The sequence below is a fragment of the Hypanus sabinus genome, chromosome 23, assembly GCF_030144855.1.
Source record: "Hypanus sabinus isolate sHypSab1 chromosome 23, sHypSab1.hap1, whole genome shotgun sequence".
Taxonomy (NCBI): domain Eukaryota; kingdom Metazoa; phylum Chordata; class Chondrichthyes; order Myliobatiformes; family Dasyatidae; genus Hypanus; species Hypanus sabinus.
Genome location: NC_082728.1, coordinates 2762811 through 2786593, shown reverse-complemented (window position 1 = coordinate 2786593; position 23783 = coordinate 2762811). Strand labels below are relative to the sequence as shown.

Below are 23783 nucleotides of genomic sequence, written 5' to 3'. Positions count from 1 at the left end.
AAGGGAGCCAAAGACAAGGCCATCAAAGCCTATGTAATTCTGGACGATCAGAGCAATCACTCACTAGTCAGTCCAGAGTTCTTTAACTTGTTCAACATTGAGAGTGAGCAGTTCCCATACTATCTTAGAACTTGCTCAGGCAATGTGGAAACTCATGGAAGGAAAGCAGAAGGCTTCCAGCTCGAGTCCCTGGATAGTAAAGTCGTCATCTGTCTCCCTCCACTCTTAGAGTGCAATGAAATTAGAGTGCACTGAGATCCCGACTGGAGTGGGAGGGTGAACAGCCAGTGGTCATGGTGCACATTGGTACCAACGATATAGGTAAAAAATGGGATGTGATCCTACAAGGTGAATTTAGAGAGTTAGGAGATAAACTAAAAATAAAGGTAATAATCTCTGGATTACTACCAGTGCCACGTGCTAGTCAGAGTAGAAATTGGAGGACATTTCAGATGAATACGTGGCTTGAAAAATGGTGCAAGGGGGAGGGATTCAAATTTCTGGGGCATTGGAACCAGTTCTGGGGGAGGTGGGACCGGTATAAACAGGACGGTCTGCACCTGGGCTGGACTGGAACCAATGTCCTAGGGGGAGCGTTTGCTACTGCTGTTCAGGAGGCTTTAAGCTAATGTGGCAGGGGGATGGGAACAAGTGCAGAGAGACAGAGGGGTGTAAAATGAGGGTAGAAGCAAAAAGTAGTAAAGTGAAAAGTGGCAGGCAGGCAAATCCAGGGCAAATAGCATAAAGGGCCACTTTTCAACATAATTGTATAAGGGCTAAGAGAGTTGTCAAAACAAGCCTGAAGGCCTTGTGTGTCAATGCGCGGAGCATTTATAACAAGGTGGATGAATTGAATGTGCAGATAGTTATTAATGAATATGATATAGTTGGAATCACAGAGACATGGCTCCAGGGTGACCAAGGATGGGAGCTCAACATCCAGGGATATTCAGTATTCAGGAGGGATAGACAGGAAAGAAAAGGAGGTGGGGTAGCATTGCTGGTTAGAGAGGAGATTAACACAATAGAAAGGAAGGACATTGGCCTGGAGGATGTGGAATCGATTTGGGTAGAGCTGCATAACACTAAGGGGCAGAAAACGCTGGTGGGAGTTGTGTACAGGCCACCTAACAGTAGTAGTGAGGTTGGGGATGGCATTAAACAGGAAATTAGAAATGCGTGCGATAAAGGAACAGTAGTTATAATGGGTGACTTCAATCTACGTATAGATTGGGTGAACCAAATTGGTAAGGGTGCTGAGGAAGAGGATTTCTTGGAATGTATGCGGGATGGTTTTCTGAACCGACGTGTCGAGGAACCAACTAGAGAGCAGGCCATTCTAGATTGGGTATTGAGCAATGAGGAAGTGTTAGTTAGCAATATTGTTGTGCGAGGCCTCTTGGGTAAGAGTGACCATTCTTCTTTAAGATGGAGAGTGACATAGTTAATTCAGAAATAAAGGTTCTGAACTTAAAGAAGGGTAACTTTGAAGTATGAGACGTGAATTAGCTAAGATAGACTGGCAAATGATACTTAAAGGGTTGACAGTGGATATGCAATGGCAAGCATTTAAAGATCACATGGATGAACTACAACAATTGTTCATCCCAGTTTGGCAAAAGAATAAACCAGGGAAGGTAGTGCACCCGTGGCTGACAAGGGAAATTAGGGATAGTATCAAGTCCAAAGAAGAAACATATAAATTAGCAAAAAAAAGCAGCACACCTGAAGACTGGGAGAAATTCAGAGACCAGCAGAGGAGGACAAAGGGCTTAATTAGGAAATGGAAAAAAGATTATGAGAGAAAGCTGGCAGGGAACATAAAAACTGACTGTAAAAGCTTTTATAGATTTGTGAAAAGAAAAAGATTGGTCAAGACAAATGTAGGTCCTTTACAGTCAGAAACAGGTGAATTGATCATAGGGAACAAAGACATGGCAGACCAATTGAATAACTACTTTGGTTCTGTCTTCACTAAGGAGGACCTAAATAATCTTCCGGAAATAGTAGGGGACCGAGGGTCTGGTGAGATGGAGGAACTGAGGGAAATACATGTTAGTAGGGAAGTGGTGTTAGGTAAATTGAAGGGATTAAAGGCAGATAAATCCCCAGAGCCAGATGGTCTGCATCCCAGAGTGCTGAAGGAAGTAGCCCAAGAAATAGTGGATGCACAAGTGATAATTTTTCAAAACTCCTTAGATTCTGGATTAGTTCCTGAGGATTAGAGGGTGGCTAATGTAACTGGGGAAAACCGGGGAATTATAGACCGGTTAGTCTGACATTGGTGCTGGGGAAAATGCTAGAGTTGGTTATCAAAGATGTGATAACAGCACATTTGGAAAGAGGTGAAATCATCGGACAAAGTTAGCATGGATTTGTGAAAGGAAAATCATGTCTGATGAATCTTATAGAATTTTCTGAAGATGTAACCAGTAGAGTGGATAGGGGAGAGCCAGTGGATGTGGTATATTTAGATTTTCAAAAGGCTTTTGACAAGGTCCCACACAGGAGATTAGTGTGCAAACTTAAAGCACATGGTATTGGGGGTATGGTATTGATGTGGATAGAGAATTGGTTGGCAGACAGGAAGCAAAGAGTGGGAGTAAACGGGACCTTTTCAGAATGGCAGGCAGTGACCAGTGGGGTACCACAAGGCTCAGTGCTGGGACCCCAGTTGTTTACAATATATATTAATGATTTAGACGAGGGAATTAAATGCAACATCTCCAAGTTTGCGGATGACACGAAGCTGGGCGGCGGTGTTAGCTGTGAGGAGGATGCTAAGAGGATGCAGGGTGACTTGGATAGGTTAGGTGAGTGGGCAAATTCATGACAGATGCAATTTAATGTGGATAAATGTGAGGTTATCCACTTTGGTTGCAAGAACAAGAAAACAGATTATTATCTGAACGGTGGCTGATTAGGAAAAGGGGAGGTGCAACGAGTCCTGGGTGTCATTGTACACCAGTCATTGAAGGTGGGCATGCAGGTACGGCAGGCGGTGAAAAAGGCAGATGGTATGTTGGCATTCATAGCAAAAGGATTTGAGTACAGGAGCAGGGAGGTTCTACTGCAGTTGTACAAGGCCTTGGTGAGACCGCACCTAGAGTATTGTGTGCAGTTTTGGTCCCCTAATCTGAGGAAAGACATTCTTGCCATAGAGGGAGTACAAAGAAGGTTAACCAGATAGATTCCTGGGATGGCAGGACTTTCATATAAAGAAAGACTGGATTGACTAGGCTTATACTCACTGGAATTTAGAAGATTGAGGGGGATCTTATTGAAACGTATAAAATTCTAAAGGGATTGGACAGGCTAGATGCAGGAAGATTGTTTCCGATGTTGGGGAAGTCCAGAACGAGGGGTCACAGTTTAAGGAAAAAGGGGAAGCCTTTTAGGACCGAGATGAGGAAAAACTTCTTCACACAGAGAGTAGTAAATCTGTGGAATTCTCTGCCACAGGAAACGGTTGAGGCCGGTTCATTGGCTATATTTAAGAGGAAGTTAAAGGGATCGGGGGTATGGAGAGAAAGCAGGTACAGGGTTCTGAGTTGGATGATCATCCATGATCATACTGAATGGCGGTGCAGGCTCGAAGGGCCGAATGGCCTACTCCTGCACCTATTTTCTATGTTTCTATGTGATATCCTTAGATGCTGAGAAGGCCTTCGATCGGCTTGAATGGAATTATTTATTTAAAACCTTAGAAAATTTTAATTTTGGACCAGATTTTATTCAATGGATTAAATTACTTTATCTATCTCCTTCTGCTCGGGTTCTTACTAATTTTCAAAATTCCAAACATTTAAACTTCATTGTGGAACTAGACAAGACTGTTTGTTGAGCCCTTTGCTCTTTGATCTAGCTTTAGAACCCCTTGCCATTGCTTTTCAAGAATATAATGATAACTGTGATATTTTAAGGAGAGTTATTACTCACAAAATTTCTGTTTACACTGATGATATATTGCTGTTTATCTCTAATGTTGAGACCTCATTACCTTGCGTACTTTCTTTACTCTCCCGTTTTAGCCAGTTTTCAGGATATAAATTGAACCTACATAAGAGTGAATTATTTCTTTTAAATAATATGGTATCAGTTAATACTCATCTACCTTTTAAAGCTGTAAGGAATCAATTTACTTATTTGGGTGTAACAGTCACTAAGAATTGAAAACTCCTAAAGAAAACTTTCTTACTTTATTGAATCATGAAAAAAGGATATCATTAAATTTGTCACCTCTTTCAATATCGTTGATCGGACAAATTAATTCTATTAAAATGAATATTCTACCTAAATTTATATATCTTTTTCAGGCTTTACCGGCTTTTATTCCTAAATCCTTTTTTGACTCTCTAGATTCTATTTTATCCTCCTATATATGGAAAAATAAATGTCCTCGTTTAAATAAAGTTCATCTTCAAAAATCTAAAAAGTCTGGAGGTTTAGCCTTACCTAATTTTAGGTTTTATTACTGGGCAGTTAATATACTATACGTTTTGGCTGTACTATATTAATCGTATAGACTGTCGTATAGACAATCGTATGGGTCTCTTTAGAAGCTAACTCTGTTAATAAATTTTCTATTATTTCTCTTCTTTGATCCTCACTTCCTTTATTTGTAAGTAAATGAACTGATAATTTAATAAAAATAATGTGAGGATCTGGATACAATTTAGAAAACACTTTGGTTTATTGAGATTTTCCCTTTCAAGTCCCATTTATTCTAATTTTTTAAACCCTCTATGACTGATTCAGTTTTTAAAGAATGGGACAGGTTGGGTATTTAAATGTTTTTGTGATCTGTTTGTTGGAGGAAACCTTTTTTCATTTGAGGAATTGTCAGCTAAATATAGCTTACCTAAAACTCACTTTTTAGATATTTACAAGTTAGAGACTTTTTAAGATCTCAATTATGCATTTTTTCCAGTGAGGCCTCACCTTGAGTATTGAGAACAGTTTTGGGCTCCTAATCTTAGAAGAGATGTGCTGGCATTGGAGAGGGTTCAGAGGAAGTTCACAAGGATGATTCCAGGAATGAAAGGGTTATCATAGTGAGGAACATTTGATAGCTCTGGGTCTATACTTGCTGGAATTCAGAAGGACAAGGGGGGATCTCATTGAAACCTTCTGAATGTTGAAAGGCCTAGACAGCGTAGATGTGGAAAGGATGTTTCCTATGGTGGGAGAATCTACGGCAAGAGGATACAGCCTCAGATAGAGAAGTGTCCATTCAAAAAAGATGGAGAGAAATTTCTTTTGCCAGAAGGAGGTGAGTTTGTGGAATTTGTCGCCACATGCAATTGTGGAGGCCAGATAGCTGAGTGTAATTAAGGTAGAGATTGATAGGTTCTTCATTGGACATGGCATCAAAGGTTACAGGGAGCAGGCCGGTAAATGGGGTTGAGGAGAAGAAAAAAAAAAGATCTGCCACGATCGAATGGCGGAGCAGCTTTGATGGGCCAAATGGCCTAATTCTGCTCCTATGTCTTATGGTCCTAAATGTGTATTACCTGCAGTCTCAAATCTTCCTCCTAATGTAAGTCACACAACCAGATTGTAGTCATCTATAAATATCTTATCCTGCACCTACATTTTATTGTAAATCTTTAATATACATGATAAAAAACAAGGAACTGCATACTGAACTCTGTGGAACCCCACTGATACAACCCTTTCAACCACAAAAATTCCTGTCAACCTTTACCCTTTGCTTTTTTTTGTTGTCATTAATCTAATAAGGAGTCCAATTTGCTAATCTTATTTGAATCCCATGGTCTTCTTCCCCCCACTCTTTAACAAGCTGCCATATAGAAATTTGTCAAAAACCTTGTAGGCATGCCAAGTTAATGCCAGAAACATGGTGACACTTGCAAGCTGACCTTTGCACAATCCTCAGACTGTGCTGGTCATTGACACAAGTGATGCATTTCACTGTATGTTTGGATGTACATGTGACAAGTAAAGCTGATCTTCAATCTTTAACATCCATGGGTGCTACCTGAAATGGGACAGCATAGTGGTGGGAATGCTGCTTCCTAGTTCCAGCGACCAATGGTTAAACTTTATTTCTGATGTCATCTGTGCAGAGTTTGCATGTTCTCCCTTAGGCCATGTGACATTCACTGGATGTTCAAGTATCCCCTCTCATCCCAATGGTAGTAGTTGCTTAGTTAATTGGCTATTGAAAATTATCCTGAATGATATAAAAATCATCGGATACCTGGTGAAATGAGAGAATAAATTGCAGAGAGTTAAATGACAAAATGGGATGGATGGGGAGGATACTGATGACTGGCAGAGACCTGAATGTTGCAGGGAAAATAGAAAGCCAGAGAAATACACTGTGCCCTCAGCAATACTCTGTTATTTTCTCAAGAAATTCCGATCAGTTACTATCATGTCAGCTGTCTTTTCTAGCAAACATTTATGTCATGCTGTAGAATGGGTCCCAATAATTTGTCTACTGCTGAATTTAAACTAACTGGTCTGTAATAGCTTGTTTTTTTTTCCCAACAAGTGTACGATATTAACAACTCTCCACTCCTTTTGCACCATACTCATAGCTATTTGGAAGCCAGGATTGGAAGATGGTCAGCCTTCTCAATCTTCACATTTAGCTATTTTCCAAGCTGTTGTTTGCTCTGCCTTCAACATTTGCAGCAATATTCCTCCATTTCTATCTCTCCCCTTTTCCCTCTGAATCAATGCTCAGGTTTTCATCCTATTACTAAGCAAGTTTAAACTTTTGCCAATTTGAAGGCTTCTAACTCACTGCTCTCCTGCACTACCACCCCTACCCCCAGAACAAGGACATTGGGGTACAACCCATTTACCCGATGGAGGTCAACTTCCCCAAAAGTGATCTAGTGTTTCCTCAGCCTAATGCCCATCACTTGCACCATTTCTGCAGCTGCACTGATTTTCACTTTCTATAACTCGTACAGCACCAGGAGTAATCCCAAAATTGCTGCCTTGAAAGTGTCTGCAAAACCTTGTTCCTTCTATCCTTGTGTTACTGATAAGTTGCACAAACTGTTTGCCACTCAAACCTCCCACCTCTCCTCTAGGTCTAGAATATTCTGTAACCAGTAATCCTGATACCAAGGAAACATTGGACCTTTCTGAAAATATGTTTGCAGTTACAGGAGCATGTGCCTCCTCCTCTAAATATCAAATTCCATACAAGTGATGCTCTCCTGATGTTTCTTCTCTCCTGCTGTACAGCTGAGCCATCTTGAAGTTACTAGTTATGAAGCATTGAGAAATGAAAACCAGTTAAAGAACAAGCTCCCCACGATACACCTGGAATAGCCAGTGGTCATCATTCTAGATGTCACCTAGTTCCTCAATGTAATAAAATCAGAGTTAAAGATTAAAAATGAACTTAATTTATTATATGTATATTGGAACATCGAAATATTAAGTGAAATGTTGTTTGCATCAATGACCAACATAGTCCGAGGATGTGCTGGGAGCAGCCTGCAAGTATCGCCAGGTTTCTGGCACCATAACAGCATGTCCATATCTTAATAATTCCAACCCACACATCTTTGGAAACCAGAGCACCTGGAGGAAACCCAGATGGTTGTGGAGAGAACATACAACCTCCTTAGAGACAACAGTAGGAATTGAGCCTGGGTCACTGGGTCAACATGTTACACGCACCATTACGCTGCTGAGCCACACACAGTTTAGGTAGATAACTTCTATCAAAACTAGAAGAAGTTAAATTTGAACATGGGGAGAATAGGGAGGGTACGAAAAATGCCTGTGATATTTGATAGAAGAGAGTAAATGGTGCACAGTTAGTTGATAGAAAGTGTTAAAGCCTTGTCATTCACAGATGATTTGTCTGGAGGCAGTGGAACTTGGAATGAAAAGGTGTTTTAAACAGATAATGCTAGAACTGTTTTAACACTGTAGAAGCAAGGCGACTTGATTGATTAAGGTATTTTTTTTCTGCTGATGTTTAATAGGATACTGTTATCTTATTATCAATGTGATTTCAAGTCTATTGTATTCATAATTTACTCATTATTATGTTATGTTTTTTTATATGTATATATGAAAATCAATAAAAAAATTGAAAAGAAGAAGCAAGGCCCATTTCTTCTTCTTGGGCCCTTAGCTCTCAGTGGAGCATAGGCCACTGATGACCTCCTAATTCCATCATCCAAAGTCAATGGACTATAATCCATTGTATCCACTGTGCAGGGTATTGGCCAATTCAGCTTGACCAGAGCCCTCAAGAAACAAATAGATCTCTGTTGTACATTTGCTGGAAATTATATTCCTTTTCCCTGTATTTTTGTAATGTTAAATGCATATATTGCTCCAAAATTGACATAGTGGTATTTTTCCTTAATTTGTCTCCTAGAAAGTGAGTCTATAGGTTGTGTTGGGGTGTGTGAAGTTGTCCACTCTCAACCATTAGGCTCCTGAATCAGAGTGAATAATTTCAGTCACCCCAACATTGAACTGATTCTGCAGTTTAATCCTGCACTTTACAATTCATGTTTTTAACATTATTTTTATTATTATTTCATATTTGCACAATTTGTTGACTTTTACACGTAGGTTGTTTGTTGTTGTTCTTGTGTAGTTTTCATTGACTATTATATTTCTTTTTATCTATTATGAATGCCTGTAAGAAAATGTATCTCAGGGTTTGATAATGGGTTCATATACTACTTTGATAATAAATTTGCTTCAAACTTTGAACTCCATTGTAGAGTTAATAATTGTATTAGTTGTTGTATAACCTGAACTGTATGGTTAAGTACAACTGACAGTCTAGAACTTTCTCCACAATGTCACAGAGCATTCTGAGTTATTTGGCATTGTTAATCAGCAGTTCAAATCAGAATCAGAATCAGGTCTGATATCACCGGCATATGTCATGAAATTTGTTGACTTAGCAAAAGCAGTACAGTGCAATGCATGATAAATACAGAAAAGTATGACAGTAAGTATGTATGTATATTAAATACTTCAATTAAAAATAGTAATGCAGAAACAGAAATAATTTAGGAAGTGAGACAGTGCTTAATGGTTCAACGTCTATTCAGGAATTGTATGGCAGAGAGGAAGAAGCTGTTCTTAGATCACTGAGTGTGTGTCTTCAGACTTCTGTACATGCTTCCTGAGGGTACCAGTGAGAAGAGGGCATCCCCTAGGTGATGGGGGTCCTTAATAATGAATGCCACTTTTCTGAAACACTGCTCCTTGAAGATGTCTTGGATACTATGGAGCTAAATGAAACTAAACATCTAAGAAGTTTAAAAGAGATTGTTAATTTGAATGGATAAACTTAAATAAGCAGTTTCTCTTTGTCCTCTCATTTGAATCTCCCCTAATCTCAATAGAAACAGCCTATTCACGTCAACTCTATCTATCCCTCTCAAAATTTTAAATACCTCGATCAAATCCCCCCCTCAACCTTCTACACTCCAATGAATAGAGACCTAACTTGTTCAACCTTTCTCTGTAACTTAAGTGCTGAAACCCAGGTAACATCCTAGTAAATCGTCTCTGCACTCTCTCTAATTTATTGATATCTTTCCTATAATTCGGTGACCAGAACTGTACACAATATTCCAAATTTGGCCTTACCAATGCCTTGTACAATTTTAACATTACATCCCAACTTCTGTACTCAATGCTCTGATTTATAAAGGCCAGCGTTCCAAAAGCCTTCTTCACTACCCTATCTACATGAGACTCCACCTTCAGGGAACTATGCTCTGTTATTCCTAGATCTCTCTGTTCCACTGCATTCCTCAATGCCCTACCATTTACCCTGTATGTTCTATTTGGATTATTCCTGCCAAAATGTAGAACCTCACACTTCTCAGCATTAAACTCCATCTGCCAATGTTCAGCCCATTCTTCTAACCGGCATAAATCTCCCTGCATTAACCCACCTGAAAACCCACCTCATTATCCACAACACCTCCTACCTTAGTATCATCGGCATACTTACTAATCCAATTTACCACCCCATCATCCAGATCATTTATGTATACTACAAACAACATTGGACCCAAAACAGATCCCTGAGGCACCCCGCTAGTCACTGGCCTCCATCTCGATAAACAATTATCCACCACTACTCTCTGGCATCTCCCATCTAGGCACTGTTGAATCCACTTTATTACTCCAGCATTAATACCTAATGACTGAACCTTCTTAACTAACCTTCCATGTGGAACTTTGTCAAAGGCTTTGCTGAAGTCCATATAGACTACATCCACTGCCTTACCCTCGTCAACATTCCTCATAACTTCTTCAAAAAATTCAATAAGGTTTGTCAAACATGACCTTCCACGCACAAATCCATGTTGGCTACTCCTAATCAGATCCTGTCTATCCAGATAATTATAAATACTACCTAAGAATACTTTCCATTAATTTACCCACCACTGATGTCAAACTGACAGGTCTATAATTGCTAGGCTTACTTCTAGAACCCTTTTTAAACAATGGAACCACATGAGCAATACACCAATCCTCCGGCACAATCCCCGTTTCTAATGACATCTGAAAAATCTCCTTCAGAGCTCCTGCTATCTCTACACAAACTTCCCTCAAGGTCCTGGGGAATATTCTGTCAGGACCCGGAGATTTATCCACTTTTAAATTTCCTAAAAGCACCAGTACTTCCACCTCTTTAATTGTCATAGGTTCCATAACTTCCTTACTTGTTTCCCACACCTTACACAATTCAATATCCTTCTCCTTAGTGAATACCGAAGAGAAGAAATCATTCAAAATCTCTCCCATGTCCCTCGGGTCCACACATAGCTGACCACTCTGATTCTCTAAGGGACCAATTTTATCCCTCACTATCCTCTTGCTTTTAATATAACTGTAGAAACCTTTTGGATTTACTTTCACCTTATTTGCCAAACCAACCTCGTATCTTCTTTTAGCTTTTCTAATCTCTTTCTTAAGATTCCTTTTACATTCTTTATATTCCTCGAGCAATTCCTTTACTCCATGCTGCCTATATCTATTGTAGACATCCCTCTTTTTCCGAACCGTTTCTAATATCCCTTGAAAACCATGGTGCTATCAAACCTTTAACCTTTCCTTTCAACCTAACATGAACATAAAGATTCTGTACCCTCGTAATTTCACCCTTAAATCTCCTCCATTTCTCTATTACATCCTTCCCATAAAACAACTTGACCCAATCCACTCTCTCTAAATCCCTTCGCATCTCCTCAAAGTTAGCCTTTCTCCAATCAAAAATCTCAACTCTAGGTCCAGTCCTGTCCTTCTCCATAATTAAATTGAAGCTAATGCTATTGTGATCACTGGACCCGAAGTGCTCCCCAACACATACATCTGTCAGCTGACCTATCACATTCCCTAACAGGAGATCCAACACTGCCCCATCTCTAGTCGGTACTTCTATGTATTGTTGCAAAAAACTATCCTGCACACATTTCACAAACTCTAAACCATCCAGCCCTTTTACAGAATGAGCTTCCCAATCTACGTGTGGAAAATTAAAATCTCCCACAATCACCACCTTGTGTTTGCTACAAATATCTGCTATCTCTTTACACATTTGCTCTTCCAACTCATGCTCCCCATTAGGTGGCCTATAATACACTCCTATCAGTGTTACTACACCTTTCCCATTCCTCAATTCCACCCAAATAGCCTCCCTAGAGGAGCTCTCTAATCTATCCTTCCAAAGCACCGCCATAAGATTTTCTCGGACAAGCAATGCAACACCCCCTCCTCTGGCCCCTCCTACTCTATCACACCTGAAGCAACTAAATCCAGGAATATTTAGTTGCCAATCACACCCTTCCTGCAACCATGTTTCACTAACAGCTACAACATCATAATTCCAGGTATCAATCCACGCTTTAAGCTCATCCACCTTTCTTACAATGCTCCTAGCATTAAAATAGATACATTTAAGATACTCTCCACCTCCTCCTTTCTTTTCATCCCTAACAATGCATTCAAATTTATTATCCTTTTCTTTCTTCTCCCCTACATCTTCGGGCTGAGCGCATCCCTTCTCCATCACCTGCCTTTCCTCCCTCACACACTGTCTACTTACTTGCTCTACTGGTGAACTAACCTCCTCTCCCATAGTTTCCTCAAATTGATTCCCGCCTCCCCCATCTTACTAGTTTAAAGTCTGCCCTGTAGCCCTAGCAAACCTCCCCGCTAGGATATTGGTCCCCCCAGGATTCACGTGTAACCCGTCCTTTTTGAACAGGTCACGCCTGCCCCAGAAGAGGTCCCAATGATCCAGAAATTTGAATCCCTGCCCCCTGCCCCAATCCCTCAGCCACGCATTCATCCTCCACCTAATTCCATTCCTACTCTCACTGTCACGTGGCACAGGCAGTAATCCCGAGATTACTACCTTTGCGGTCCTTCTTCTTAACTGCCTTCCTAACTCCCTATACTCTCGTTTCAGGACCTCTTCCCCTTTCCTACCTATGTCATTGGTACCTACATGTACCACGACCTCTGGCTCCTCACCCTCCCACTTCAGGATATCTTGGATGCGATCAGTAACGTCCCGAACCCTGGCACCAGGGAGGCAAATTACCATCCAGGACTCCCGATCACCTCCACAGAACCGCCTGTCTGAACCCCTGACTATCGAGTCCCCAATTACTATGGTCCTCTTTCTTCTATCCCTACCCTTCTAAGCTACAGGGCCGTCCTCTGTGCCGGAGGCCCGGCCACTGTCACTTCCACCAGGTAGGCTGTCCCCCCCAACAGTACTCAAACATGAGTACTTATTGTCAAGGGGTACAGCCACTGGGGTACTCTCTAGTACCTGCCTCTTCCCCTTCCTGACCATGACCCACCTATCTGCCTCCCGTGGCCCCGGAGTAACCACCTGCCTGTAACTCCTCTCTATCACCTCCTCACTCTCCCTGACCAGGCGAAGATCATCGAGCTGCAGCTCCAGTTCCCTAACCCGGTCCCTCAGGAGCTGCAGTTCGGCGCACCTGGCGCAGATGTGGACGTCCGGGAGGCTCGGAGACTCCAGGATCTCCCACATCCGACACCGAGAACAACAAGCTGCCCTCACACTCATACTTCCCGAATAACTGACAATAACAAGAACTAAAAGATCTACTGTGCCCTCTTCCGCCTAAGCCCCCTGAGCCCAAGCCCTACACTCTGCTCCCGGTGCACTCCGCTGCCCGCTTCTTAAGGCTGCGTTCTTTTTATATCTTCCCTCCTTCCCAGGCCTCCTTCACGCGCCTGCGCAGTCCCGCTTCTCAGAACTCCGATCTGAGAAGCAATTTGAAAATGGCCGCCACCGCACTTCCTCTCAATGCCTCGCTGTCTTCTTCCAAAAGAGAACTACCTCACTCTTTCTCTCCTTTTTATATCTTCCCTCCTTCCCAAGCCTCTTTCACACACCTTCGCAGTCCAGCCTCTCAGAACTCCGATCTGAGAAGCATTTTGAAATTTGAATTTAATATCTGCATTTTGATAGACACAGTTAGTAGTGTTGCTGCCCCGCAGTGCCAGAGATTCAGGGTCAGTCCTGAGCTCAGGTGTTGCCTGTGCAGAGTTCGTGCATTCTCCATGTGATTGTCTGCTTCCCCTTCAGATGCTCTGATTTTCTGTCATTTCAAAAACATGGGGGTTGGGGGTGGGTGGGGGGGAAGGGTTTGCTAATTATTTAGCCAATGTAAATCCACCATTGTCCATGACAAGATTCTGTGGGCGAGTTATTGAAGATATAAGAATGAAAATGTGATTAATGCCACATTAATGTTAATGATTTTGTCAGGTTGTTATAGCTTTGAGGGGGTGGGAAGGTACCCACTATCTATTAAATGCTCCCGATTGACAAGCACCTCATATAGTCTCTGACCACCAAGTCCAGCTCCTGGACGTAATGTGTGGCTTAGCTACCAAGATTGGTTGAACTATTTCTACCATCGAAGGGGCAAAGGCAGGTTATTGGTGCCTTAAAACCAGTCACTTTGGACAGATGGGGCTTGTCAGCCATGATTGGATGCTCATCCTGGAGAAAGAAAACTCTGATCTCAAGCTTTCTTTGCCTTACAGCTGTACTCAGTTATGGGGAAAGCATTGGTAGGAAACCCTGAGGAGAAATAAAGACCTGGAGTCCCTAAGGCAGTCCAACATTGAGTTCAATGCTGACTAGGACTTGCTGGTGCCAAACTGTATCGGTCTTTGCTGTTCCTTTGGATTCATCAGCAACGTGGAGAGGGGGAGCTTTCTACATGGGCAACAGCTTGCTCTGTATATCGTACACCCCAGGCTTGTGTATAAAAGAAAATCTGCAGATGTTGTAAATCCAACCAATGCTCACAAAAAGGTGGAGAAACTCAATAAACAGTCAACGCTTCAGGCTGAGATCCTTTGTCATTGATATTGAGTTGATATTGGACCACTAGAAAATGATGCTGGTGAGGTAGTTATGTGGGACAGAGAAATGGCAAATGAATTTAATGGTACTTCGCAGCAGTCTTCACTGTGAAAGATATTAGCAGTGTGCCAGAGGTCCGTGAATGTCAGGGAGCAAAAATGAGTGCCATTGCTATTGCCAAGGAAAAAGCACTAGGCAAACTGAAAGGTCTTTAGGTGGATAAGTCACTAGGACCAGATGGACTACATCTCAGAGTCCTGAGAGAGGTTGCTGAAGAGATAACGGATGCTTTGGTTATGATCTTTCAAGAATCACTTGATTCTGGCATGGACTGGAAGATTACAAACATCACTCCTCTCTTTAAGAAGGGAGGAAGGCAAAAAGCCAGTTAGCCTAACCTCAGTGGTTGGGAATGTGTTGGAGTCCATTATTAAGGACGAGGTTTTGGGGTACTTGGAGACGAATGATAAAATAAGTCGAAGTTCGCATGGTTTCTGTTAAGGGAAATCTTACCTGATAAATTCTTCAAGGAAGTAACAAGCAGGATGGACAAAGGAGACAGTGGATGTCATTTACTTTGATTTTCAGAAGGCATTTGATAAAGTGCCACATATAAGGCTGGTTAAAAAGATAAAATCCTGTGGGATTACAGGAAAGATACTGGCCATGGATAGAGGAATAATTGTCAGGCAGGAGGCAGCGAGTGGGAATAATGGGGGCTTTTTCTGGTTTGCTGCCAGTGACTAGCCGTGTTCCTCAGGGGTCAGTATTGGGACCACTATTTTTCACATTGTTTGTCAATGATTTGGATAATGGAATTCATGGGTTTGTGGCCATCACATAGGCAGAGAGATAGGTGGTGCTGATGAAGCTATGTGATTGTAGCAGGATGTGGACAGCTTGGAAGAATGGGCAAAAAAGTGGCAGATGGAATACAGTGGGAAATGTATGATAATGAATTTTGATGAAAGGAACAATAGTACGGACCATTATCTAAATGGAGAGAAGGTTCAAACTTCAAAGGTGCAGAAGGACTTGGGAGTCCTCATGCAAGACTCACAGAAGGTTACTTTACAGGTTGAGTCCATGGTAAAGAAGGCAAAAACAATGTTGATATTTATTTCAAGGGGAATAGAATATAAAAACAAGGAGATAATGTGGAGGCTTTATAGGACACTAGTCAGGCCGCACTTAGAGTATTGTCAATAGTCTTGAGCTACATATCTCAGAAAGGATATGAGGTCAAAGGACAAGAGTGATTCTGGGAATGAAGGGGTTAACATATGAGGAGCATTTGGCAGCTTTGGGTCTGTACTCTCCTGAATTTAGAAGAAGGCAGGGGATCTCATTGAAACCTACCGAATGTTGAAAGGACTAACTAGGATGGATGTGGAGAGGATGTTTCCTATGGTGGGATATCCAGAACTAGAAGGCCCAGCCTCAGAAGTGAGGAGTGACCTTTTAGAACGGAGGTAAAGAGGAATTTATTTCAGCCAGAGAGTAGTGAATCTATGGAATGCTCTGCCACAGTCTGTATATTTAAGGTGGAAATTGATAGGTCAGGGCATCAAAGGATACGGCAAGAAGGCAGGTGTGTGGCGTTGAGTGGGATTAGAGATCAGCCATGATGGTACGGTGGAACAGACTTGATGTGTTGAATGGCCTAATTCTGCTCTTATGTCTTATGGTCTTATCATGGTTGACCCTGACCAATGGAGTGCCTCAGTGTGGCTTGTTGATGGTTAGGCATGATCGCTTGATTGGCTGAAGGGCTGTTTCTATTCTGTGCATCTCTGCAACTCTATAAGAATGCAGCAGCAATATTCCAATTGTGCATTAGTTTTTATATGTAGCCACAAAACAACTTAATGATCATCAGTCATTGGGGAAAATACTCTTGTGACATCTATGTTCAGCAATATTTTAATTTGTTAAATGAAGTTAAAACTCCTTAAGGTGTTCAGTGACAGCACGCAAGTATGTGCCAGTGTGTATTTTTATTAAAACATTTTATTTTTATCCTTGTATTGAAAACATTTTGAAGAACCACAGATAAATGAAAATCTATTGCAGTAGTGTTGATTAATATATTTGTAATATGCAGTGAACATCACCATGACCCTGTCTTCAGTGGAAGTAGCTCAGTGTTCACATCAAGGACTTGGGAAGAGCTGATAATGAAAGTCTCTCTCTATCAGAACAAAATTCACTTGTGTTGGTCAACGTCATCTAACTTTGACTTTTTGAATCAATACTTTGGATAATCAGACAATTTTTCTGAGTTTAGGAACAAAGCAAAACTTAAGACCATAAGATATAGTAGCAGAATTAGGCTATTTGGCCCATTGAGTCTGCTCCCACCATTTTATCATGGCTGATCCAATCACTTGCCTTCTCCCCGTATCCTTCATGCTCTGGCCAATCAAGAATCTATCAACCACTGCCTTAAATATACATAAAGACTTAGCCTCAACAGCTCTCTGTGGCAAAGAATTCGACCAATGCACCATTCTCTGGCTAAAGAAATTCCTCCTAATTTCTGTTCTAAAAGGATGCCCCTCTATTCAGAGGCTACGTCCTCTGGTCTTAGGCTCTCCCACCATAGAAAACATCCACTCCATATCCACTGTATCAAGCCCTTTCACCATTCAGCAGGTTTCAGTTAGGTCATTGCTCATTCTTCTGAATTCAGGTGAATACTGGCCCAGAGCTATCAAATGCTCTTCATATGACAAGCCATTCCAGGATCCTAATCTGTCTAAGTCCTTCTGTAGCCTCTCTGCTTCCTCAAAGCTACCAGCCTCTCCACCTATCTTCATATCATCTGAAAAACTTTGCAGCAAAGCCATCAGTTCCATCACCCAAATCATTGACATAAAATGTACACAGAATTGATCCTAACACAGACCCCTATGGAACACCACTAGTCACCGGCATTCAATCAGAAAAGGCTCCCTTTATTCCCACTCTTTGCCTCCTGCCAATCAGCCACTACTTTATCCTCTTTAATATGACTGTCTAGCTTACTTTCGTATTTCGTTTTTACCATCTTAATGACTTTCTTGGTTGCCTTCTGTTGGTTTTTAAAAAATTCCCTAACCTCTAACTTCCCACTAATTTTTGCTATATTACATGTTCTCTCTGTGGCTTTTATGTTGGCTTTGACCTCTTGTTAGCTATGTTTGTGTCATCTTGCCTTTAGAATACTACTTCTTCTTTGGGGTGTATATCCTGTGCCTTCCAAATTGCTTCCAGAGATTCCAGCCATTGCTGTACTGCAGTCATCCCTACCAGTATTCTTTTCCAATCCATTCTGGCCAACTGCTCTCTCATGTTTCTATAATTCCCTTTACTTCACTATAATACTGAGACATCTGACTTTATCTTCCCCTTCTCAAATTTCAGGATGAATTTGATCATATTGTGATCACTTTCCTCTCAGGGTTCCTTTACCTTAAGCTCTCTAATCAATTCTGGTTCATTGCACAACACTCAATCCATAATAGCTGATTCCTTGTGGGCTCAACCGCAAGCTACTCTAAAATAGACACCTCTAGGCACTCTAGAAACTCACCCTTCTGTAATCCAGAACTAACCTGATTTTCCCAATCTACCTGCATATTGAAGTCCCCCATAACTATTGTAACATTGCAACATGTACAACAAATTGGAGGAACTCAGCAGGTCGGGCAGCATCCGTGGAAACGAGCAGTCAACGTGTTGCTTTGACCCCAGCATCTTCAGTGTACTTTGTATTTACTACTGTAACATTGCCTTTTTGGCATGCATTTTCTAACTCCCGTGATAGGCCACATCCTTACTACTGTTTGGGGGCCTGTATACAACTCCCATCATGGTCTTTTTACCCTTGCAGTTCCATAGCTTTATCCACAATGATTCAACACCTTCTGACCCTGTAATCTCTTTCTAATGATTTGATTGCATATTTTTACCAACAGAGCAATGGTACCCCTTCTGCCTTCCTGCCTGTCCTTTCAATACAATGTGTATCCTTGGATGATAAGCTCCCAGCTATAATCTTCTTTCAGCCACTATTCAGTGCTGCCTACAACATATCTCCCAATATGCAACTGTGCTACAAGTTCATCTACCTTATTCCATATACTATGCACATTCAAATATAACACACCTTAAGTCCTAAATTCACCTGTTTTGATTTTGTCTGCCTTTTACGTTTTAACTCATCCTGTTGACTGTAATTATGCAGTCTCTCCTCACTATACATTGCCTCTGTTTGTAAACCAGCTACCTTATCTTCAACACAATCACCACCCCCCCCCCCCCTTTCCTACATATTAAAACTTTGGTAGCTCAGGACACTAGTCGCACCATGCTCAAAACTTCTGATTCCTAACTTTGTCTGAGGTCTTACCAACACCTGCCTCCACAACCTCTCCACTAACCGCTCTGGCACTCTGGTTCCCATCCCCCTGCAACGCTAGTTTAAACCCCACCGTGCAGCATTAACAAGCCTTCCCACTAGGATATTAGGCCCCTTCCAGTTCAGATGCAAACTGTCTCATCTGTACAGGTCCCACCTTCCCTGGAAGAGAGTCCAATGATCCAAAAATCTTATGCCCTCCCTCCTACACCAACTCCTTAGCCATGTATTAGTGATTATAGCTCAGCATTTAACACCATCATCCCCTCAAAACTAATCACTAAATGCCAAGACCTGGGCCTCAATACCCCTTTGTGGAATTGGATCATAGATTTCCTTACTTGTCCACTTACCCAGTCAGATTAGATTGGCAAAAATATCTCCTCCACAATCTCCATCAGCACAGGAACCACAGGGATGTGTACTTAGCTCCCTGCTCTATTCGCTTTACATCTATGACTGTGTGGCTAAGTACAGTTCCAACACCATATACAAGTTTGCTGTTGTGACACCTTGTTTGTTCCTTTGTAAACAGGAGGGAGCCACCACGTTCCTTGGGTCTTTTCCCGTTGCCTGGAGGGGATGTTCTCACACCAGATGCACAGAGGGAAGGAGCAGAGACACCTGGTACAGAAAACTGGAAATTCAATGACCTTAGCCAACCAAGGTCGAACACAAGCCTAAAAGTAAGAAGTAAAATTGTATACTGTGTAATATTCATTTCCAGTCCTATATGCATTTCAGGGATAAATTATCCATGGACCTCATTTTATTTTGTATTATTGGGGCAGCATGGCAGCAGGTCATATCCCTAAGGCTCTCTATTCCAGTATCCCATTGACATGCTGATTGGTAACTTAATTGGGTACTGTAAATTACTCCTCATGTAGTTGGGTCTTGATAGTGCAATGTAAGGGTGAGATCAAGTTTAAATTTATTGTCATCTGACTGACTGTACAGGCAAATCAGAGTGAATAAATTCCCAGGGCCTGATGTGGTGTTTTCTCGGACACTACGTGAGGCAAATGTAGAAATTGCTGGGGTCCAAGCAGAGAGATTTAAATCACCCTTAGCAACAGAAGAGATACAAGAGGACTGGAGGATAGCCAGTGTTGTTCCACTGTTTAAAAAAGGCTTTAAACATAAACCAGGAAGTTATGGGCCAATGAGTCTGGCGTCAGTTGTGAGAAAGTTATTGGAAGGTACTCTACAGGACCGGATATATAGGTTTTTGGATAGACATGAACTGATTAAGGATAGTCTGAATGGTTTCATGCATGTTAAATCATGTCTAACCTCGAGTTTTTCAAGGAAGTTACCAGGAAAGTGGATGAAAGTAGGGATGTTGTTTATGTGGACTTTAGTAAGGCAATTGACAAGGTCCCACATGGGAGATTGGTCAAGAAAGTTCAGTCGTCCGGCAATCAAGATAAAGTAATAAACTGGATTAGACATTGGCTTTGTGGGAGCAGCCAGAGAGTGGTAGTAGATGGTTGCCTCTGACTGGAGGTCTGTGTCTTAAAGGTGTGCCACAGGGATTGGTGTTGGGTCCTTTGTTGTTTGTCATCTATATCAATCATCTGGGTGATAATGTGGTTAACTTGATCAGTAAATTTGCAGATGACACAAAGATTGGCTCTCATATCTTGTAGAAGGATGTGCATCAGTTGAAAAATGGCAGATGAAATTTAATGGCAGACAAGTGTGAGGTATTGCGCTTTGGTAGGACCAACCAGGGCAGATCTTACACAATGAACAGTAGGGCATTGAGGAGCGTGGTAAAACAAAGGGTCCATAATACAATCCATAATTTTTTGAAAGTGGCATTGCATGTAGATAGGGTTGTAAAAAAAGCTCTTGACACATTGGACTTCTTAAATCAATGTATTGAGAACAGATGATATGTTGGAGTTGTATAAGACATTGGCAAGGCCTAATTTGGAGTATTGTATGCAGTTTTAGTCACCTACATACAGGAAAGATGTAAATAAGATTGAAAGGGTACAGAGAAATTTTACAAGGATTGTTGCTGGGTTTGGAGGACCTGAGTTATAAGGAAAGATTGAATAGGTTAGAACTGTATTCCTTAGAATGTAGAAGACTGAGAGGAGATTTGATAGTGGTCTACAAAATTATGAGGGATATAGATAGGGTAAATGCAAGCAGGCATTTTCCACTGAAGTTGGGTGGGACTGTAACTGGAGGGTTAAGGGTGAAAGATGAAAAGTTTAAGGGGAACTTGAGGTGAATCATCTTCACTCAGAGGGTTGTGAGAGTGTGGATTGAACTGCTAGCAAAATGAGGTCCATGTGAGCTTGATTTTGACATTTAAAAGTTAATATCACACCGTGGAGAAAGAGACCCCAGTGATCCTCTTGGTGGTTTTTACTGTCTTATCAACTGTCCAGTCTTGCGGTCCAGTTCCTCAATGATGCAGCCAGACCAAACACTTGATAATATTTCTGTAGAAAGTTGTTTGAATGGGGGAAGGCAAATTTTGCACAACTTTATATACTCAGAAAGTGTAGATCCTGCTGTACCTTCTTGACTGATGAGGATGTGTCGTGGGTCCGGGTTAGATGGTCTGTTGTGTGCACCTAACAGAGTTGATGAACATGTGAGAAAACATTGATTACAGAGAAATCAATGGAATTTGCAGGATTTCCTTGCAAATTGTGATAGACTGAGTAGGTTGAATAGCTGCCTCTTTTTACTCCAGAATGAGAATAGAAGTTGGGGATAAATGTCACTAACATTAAATACTAACCACTTTTTGAATAAGTATGTGTGACATCAAAATAATGACATGCTTTACAAGTACGTTGAGAGAGTGTAGCTATTGTTCTTTGAAAGTTGAAGTGCTTGGTTTTGGGAAGCATTCTATAATGGCATGGTATAATGGCTCTACAGTGGCAGCAATTTGGGTTCAATTCCGCTGTTTGTCTGTCAGGAGTCTATACATTCTCCCCGTGACCAGGTGCTCCAGTTTCCACCAACATTCCAAAGATATACAGGTTAGGGTTAGTGAGTTGAGAGTGTGCTATGTTGACACCAGAACCCCAGTAAAACTTGTGGACTGCTCCCAGCACATCCTTGGACTGTGTTGGTTGTTGACACAGATGACGTAATTCATTGTATCTTTCAATGTATATGTGACAAGTAAAACTAATCTAATTTAAAGCAAAACCTAAGTTAGTAAAATGTGAATTGGATACAGAATAAATAGCTTCAGTCCATTTCTCTTTATTATCCCCAAATAATTGCTTTCAAACATCTTTTGTAATAAGATGGGCTATCCATTCCTATAATTATAGCCATTTTAGCTGTGTGCCATTGCTTTATATGAATAAATAGTTTTTTAATATTTTAAATTTTGAATTAGAATTGCTTTATTATTGTCACAGGTACAGAAATGTATCAAAAAGTTTGTTTTGCATAAAGTTCATGCAGATCATCACACAATGTTTTGAGGTAGAACAAGGTAAAACAATAGCAATATTCTCAATAGAGTGGAATAAATAGTCAAAGTTTCGGGCTGAGAACTTCATCAAGTCTAAGCTAAAGAATTAACCGAATGTAGAATAAAGCAACAGAGAAAGTACGGTGCTGATGTCCAGCATTTGTTGCCCATCTCTAACTGGTCTTGAGAAAATGGTGTTGCTCCAATTCTTAACAGTATTATGATGGAGGGAAGGTAAGAGAATTTTTGCCCTAATGATTTTTATTGTTTTTTAATTTGCTCTCTTCATCATGAGAATACTGCCTTGAAACTGCAGTATTGTTATTAGTCTTTGATTTGAATTGAATTTGCAACTCATTCAGTCAGGTTCATGGTGTTACAATCCAATCTGTGTTTTGTAATAAGCAAGGTTATTTTTAGAAATTGCTCACCTATCAATTAACAGGATGCTGATTGAATTGCTGATTTCCCCAGGATAATATCGATTTTCCCTTTTGACCTACTTTGACCTGGATCTTCAACTCTATTTCTTAATTTATCAATGATATATTGGTGGACTTGACCTGCACGTACTTATCAGTACCTTTGTTTAGTTAATGTTCAGTTGTACAAGTGTAGCAGCTGGCTTTGGCACCTTGCATGCCTAAGTGCAGGCTGCTGTTGTGTGTTGCAAATTTGGATTTTAAAAATTGCAGATCCAAGTCTGGCAGCTGAGTGATTTTCTGCTTTCCTTCATTTGCATTAGTTTGTTCAGCTATTTTTGTTTTCCAATTCCCTTCCCCTGCCCCCTCAGCCCCACCCCTGATCCCTTTCTTATTTTTGCTCAGGGTAGATCACATACATTCAATGGCAAGGGACCTTGAGGGGCTGAGTGGCCTCTGCCTGCTGCTGTTTTCTTGTGTTTCTCACTTGCCCTGCTCAGACTCCACTGATCTTTTACCCTGGGGCATGGAAGAAATAGTCTAGTGAGCTAGAAACTGCTGACCTGACTCAAGCCTGACAAGACCTCGCTGTCTGCAACTTTTTGGTTTGTTGCACAAAGAACTGAGGAGCTTTGCTTAAGTCAGATTAGCTCAGTGATTTATAGGTTGGTGCCCTGTCCTCTATAGTTGCACAGATGCTTGGAATGTTGCTAATGGTGAAGAGGCATTATCTGAGCAGGTATATCCAGCCAGGCACCAGGAGTAGATATGGTCAAAGCATGCAGTAAGATCCGACGAGAGGCAGCTTGAGCTCAGGAGGCCTCCAGGACTGAAAATCAATTAGTTTGATTGGATGGATAAAGGAAAGAGGAAAAAAGAAAATTGAATTGGGGTAATACAATGATTATAGCACAGAAAGAGTCCATTACCATCTCTGCACCAGAGTTCCATCCATACTATCTCCTCCACGTGCTCCATAGATTTTTCTTCACCATACATTTATCCATTTCTATCTTGAAACACACAGTGGCATCATGGGCTCTAGCCTCCCCACCATCGAGGACGCCTTCAAATGGTGTTGCCCCAAGAAGGCAGCATCCA

The 23783-nt window shown here is 41.2% G+C and overlaps 1 protein-coding gene across 2 annotated transcripts in view; it reads left to right on the top strand.

Annotated features, from left to right (window-relative positions):
- The window catches only part of LOC132379880 (C-Jun-amino-terminal kinase-interacting protein 4-like), a 285478-nt gene that overhangs the window by 148852 nt on the left and 112843 nt on the right, over positions 1-23783 (top strand). For both annotated transcript variants that reach the window (XM_059948176.1, XM_059948175.1), the window contains exon 5: positions 19336-19486. In XM_059948176.1, the coding sequence (XP_059804159.1) occupies positions 19336-19486 (151 nt within the window). The remainder of the gene's footprint in view (positions 1-19335; positions 19487-23783) is intronic.